General features: G+C 57.5%; 1 protein-coding gene across 8 annotated transcripts in view; it reads left to right on the top strand.

The window, feature by feature from the left end:
- Positions 1 to 3091: 3091 nt before the first annotated feature.
- TNRC6A (trinucleotide repeat containing adaptor 6A) overlaps positions 3092 to 3701 on the top strand; it is a 44356-nt gene continuing 43746 nt past the window's right edge. For all 8 annotated transcript variants that reach the window (XM_014252623.2, XM_088064368.1, XM_088064371.1 and 5 more), the window contains exon 1: positions 3092 to 3228. In XM_014252623.2, coding sequence (XP_014108098.2) covers positions 3224 to 3228 — 5 coding nt within the window. In that variant the 5' untranslated portion in view covers positions 3092 to 3223. The remainder of the gene's footprint in view (positions 3229 to 3701) is intronic.

Genomic DNA, 3701 nt, shown 5'->3' on the forward strand with positions numbered 1-3701 from the left:
GACCAGAGAGCTGCAGAGCCGTTCAAACCCACACGGGGAAGGACAGCAGTGCCAGGGAGAGGAGGGAGCATCGCAGGTGGCACGAGCTGGTTCGTGCCCAGAGTGCCCCTTCCCATCCAGGAGCGTGGGGGTTCCTGGGGACAGGGATCCCACGAGGAAGAGAAGCACTGACATTTCACAGATGGGGGTTATGGATTTATCTACCCTTCAGGCTGAAAGCAGCTCCCAAGCCATTACAAACATTATTTTAAGCACAGAGGCGTTTTGCTGTCCCTGTGCTGGCAGAATCAGAATCTGGGGCCTTAGCAAAGAAGTCCAGAGAGAGGTCCAAGCTTCAGAGAGCACCAAGGGACAAGGAACAAACCAAAGAACTGTAGTAAGCAGGAGAGAAGGTCCTCCAGAACCTCAGTTCCCAAATAACTCTATACTCAGCACACGTTAAGGCTAAACCCAGGAGTGGTTAACATCCAAGTGCTGCTTCCAGCACCCAGTACCACTGTTTGGATGACGGGATTTTGCATGGGTGAAGCTCAATCTGGTCGTTCTTCTAGAAGAAGAAAACATTCTTCCTGTTTGAGGATTTCAGAATTTCCATGTCCATCCAGGAGTTCACCGGTTTCATACGTGTCAGAACTCAGCTGAGCAGTGGTACCTGTGAGGGTGAGAGGTAAGATCCTGAGGCTGATGCAAGGAGGAGGTGACGGGGTAAGTGATGGAGTTGGCTCCTGCACAGGCTTTGCTGATGGTGTAGAGCCAGCTGCAGCACTTACACACAGAAAGAAATCCACTGTTGCAGCGGTCTAGTTGCTAGGAGCACGTGCATAAATAACATTAGAGAACAATCTAAAATAATAAAGAATGCTGCAGACCTTGTCTATGAATTTTATTGACAGTGGCACAATACAGTTAACAAACTGACATAACAGGAGTACATAATGAATTCATCAGCCTTCCCAACTGAGGACAGACTTAACAGCAGCCCTCCTACACCACGTGTAGTGGCTCCAAAGAGACATGAAACAGGGCTGCTGTGAATGGAACAGTGAGAGAGAGCTGAGTCACACTTCAGGAAATAATGGCTTTCAGTTACACACAATTACATGACAGTCCAAACTTTTTCATATGAAGAAAAATAAACAAGACCAAATTAACTTGCAAGTTATTACAAGACACTGAGAAACTGATTTCAAACTGTCACTTTACGGCGGTGCCTGTTCAGCTCACAGCGATGCACTCTGCATTACTGAGCCTCTAAGGACAAAAATACACTCAGGGGCTACTCTGCATTGTAATAAACCTTGCCTCTAGTACTGTAGGATCTTCTTCAGCTGAAAAACACTGTACTTTGTTCATGCTGGCAGAAAGACAGTGGATGCTGCAGGTTTCCAGGGTGGCTCATGTGCCCAGGGCATCTGTTTGTCTCACAGAGGAATCAAACAGCATTCCTTTTGTCACCAGCATTGGTAAGAATGGTAAAGGCCAGCTGAAACTGGGCTGGAAAATGTTGGTGCCAATGTGTAGCTGGAGGCAAGGACAGAGTAAGAAGTTCCCCATGCCAACGAAACCTTGATTGGGAGTGGTTGTCAGATGCAAAACCATTTACTGGGAGTTCTTGGCCACTCTCAGTTTCAGTACTTTCTGACATTACTGCTCTCAGTTCTAATCCATAACTCTGTTCAGTCCTTTGACCGGTTTGATTTTTCTGATTTCTGGGATATTGTTACTGAAGCGTAGTTCAGTAACAGCGTGGCTCATGTACTCCTCACTCTTCATTTGCTGTATTTGAAGTATCGCTGTGTGTTTTGAATTAAGCTCCACGCTCACATACACCGATCTCACCACATTTGTCAGTGCTGGGGACTTCTCTGTTCCTTCCCTCCACCCAGCAGAGTCAGTGGCAGGTTAAGAGAAATGTCTGTGTGGTCATTTAGACATTAACTTCTTTTATCTGCCAGTTATTGATGCCCCAAGCTTGGCATGGAGCTGGCACAGCAGCAGCACCCTGGGAGAGCTGCCCCACACAGGGCAAACGCGTGTGGAAATGGATGTTATGTCCATCTGTGCCTTGTCCTGCAGCGCTTCGGGAACAACTGTGTTCTGCTGAGGATGCTTGATGAGACAGTGCCTGGAATTCCTGCATGTGATTTGGATAAATAAAGACTGATCCATGTGTGGGACCCCATCGCCCCCCACAACTTCCCAACCAAGAGGGTGCAGTAAGGTGGGGTTCATCTCCTCTACCATGCTGCAGAGGGAGGACAAGAGGACATGGCCTTAAGCTGAGACATGGGAGGTTCAGATTAGATACTATAAAACTTTTTTCACTTTTCAGGTGGTCAGGCTTTGGAAGGGGCTGCCCAGGGAGGTGGTGGAGTCCCCATCCCTGGGAGTGTTTGAGAGGCATCTGACCTGGCCCTGCACGGTGTAGTTTTGGGGTTTAGGGGTTACAGTGGTAGTGCTGGTGAAAGGTTGGAATGGATGATCTTAAAGATCTCTTCCAACCCTGATCAGAGAATAAGAGAATCTCCTGAGATGGAAGGGACCGACAGGGATCATCCAGTCCAGCTCCTGGCTGTGCCGAGGACAACCCAACAGCCCCAGCCTGGCCATCCCTGGAGCGCTGTCCCGGCAGCCTCGGGGCCGGGACCATTCCCCGGGGAGCCCGGGCACTGCCAGCACCTCTGGGGGAAGAACCTTTCCCTGGGATCCATCCCATCTCCCTGATGATTCTGTAACTCTGTGACCCGGGCGGGATCCCGGCCCGAGGATCCTGTGCTCTCAGCCCCGCAGGAGCGGCCCGGCCCGGGCACGGGGGCCCCGCTCCCCGCGCCGCTCCCCCCGTGCCGGCCCCGCTCCCGGCCCCGCTCCCGGCCCCGCTCCCGGCCCCGCTCCCGGCCCCGCTCCCGGCCCCGCTCCCGGCCCCGCTCCCGGCCCCGCTCCCGGCCCCGCTCCCGGCCCCGCTCCCGGCCCCGCTCCCGGCCCCGCTCCCGGCCCCGCTCCCGGCCCCGCTCCCCCCGTGAGCCCGCCCCGGAAGCGCGGCGGGGGCGGGTTCGCTTCCTGCGCGCGGGGCGGGCGGCGGCGGCGGCAGGAAATGGCGGCGGAGCTGCGGCTGCAGCTGCCGGGCCCCCCCGCTCCGCAGCGCCGGGCTCAGCCCGCCTAGAGCCGCCGGCCGCGCCGGGCCCGCGCCGCAGCCTCCGGGACGGACTCCGAGCACTTTACATACATGAGGTACCGGGGCGGGCGGGCGGCGCCGGGCCGGGCCGGGCGGGAAGGGCCGGGCGGCGGGGCAGCCCCGCGGAGCCGCAGCCGGTGGGATCGGGCTCCCCGCGGGAGCGGCGCCGCCGGAGGGGCGGCCCGGGGGGGTCCCGGCGCCCTCCCGGAGCGATGTGTCCCGTTCTCCCCGGGCCGGGCCGAGCCCTCCCCGGCTCGGAGCTCGCTCCTGCGGGGCCGGCAGCGCCCGGGGCCGCCGGTGCGGCACGGAGCGCCCCGGTGCTGCGCTCGGAGCACGTTCGCGGGCTGAAGTGATGCAGCAGAACTGTTTTCCTTAAAGTCCTTGAGCCGCTGAAGTGCAGGGAGGGCAGCGGGGATGGGCGTGGGGCGCAGCAGAGCGCGGGGTGGTGCGGGATGAGGATGGGGCGAGCAGGGGGACAGCGGTGGGGAGCAGGGGTGGTGTGGGGCACACACAGCTGGTGGGGCAGACA

The sequence above is a fragment of the Pseudopodoces humilis genome, chromosome 18 (genome assembly GCF_049639895.1).
Source record: "Pseudopodoces humilis isolate 2021_Gansu_Grassland_sample_001 chromosome 18, ASM4963989v1, whole genome shotgun sequence".
In the NCBI taxonomy this organism is placed as follows: Eukaryota; Metazoa; Chordata; class Aves; order Passeriformes; family Paridae; genus Pseudopodoces; species Pseudopodoces humilis.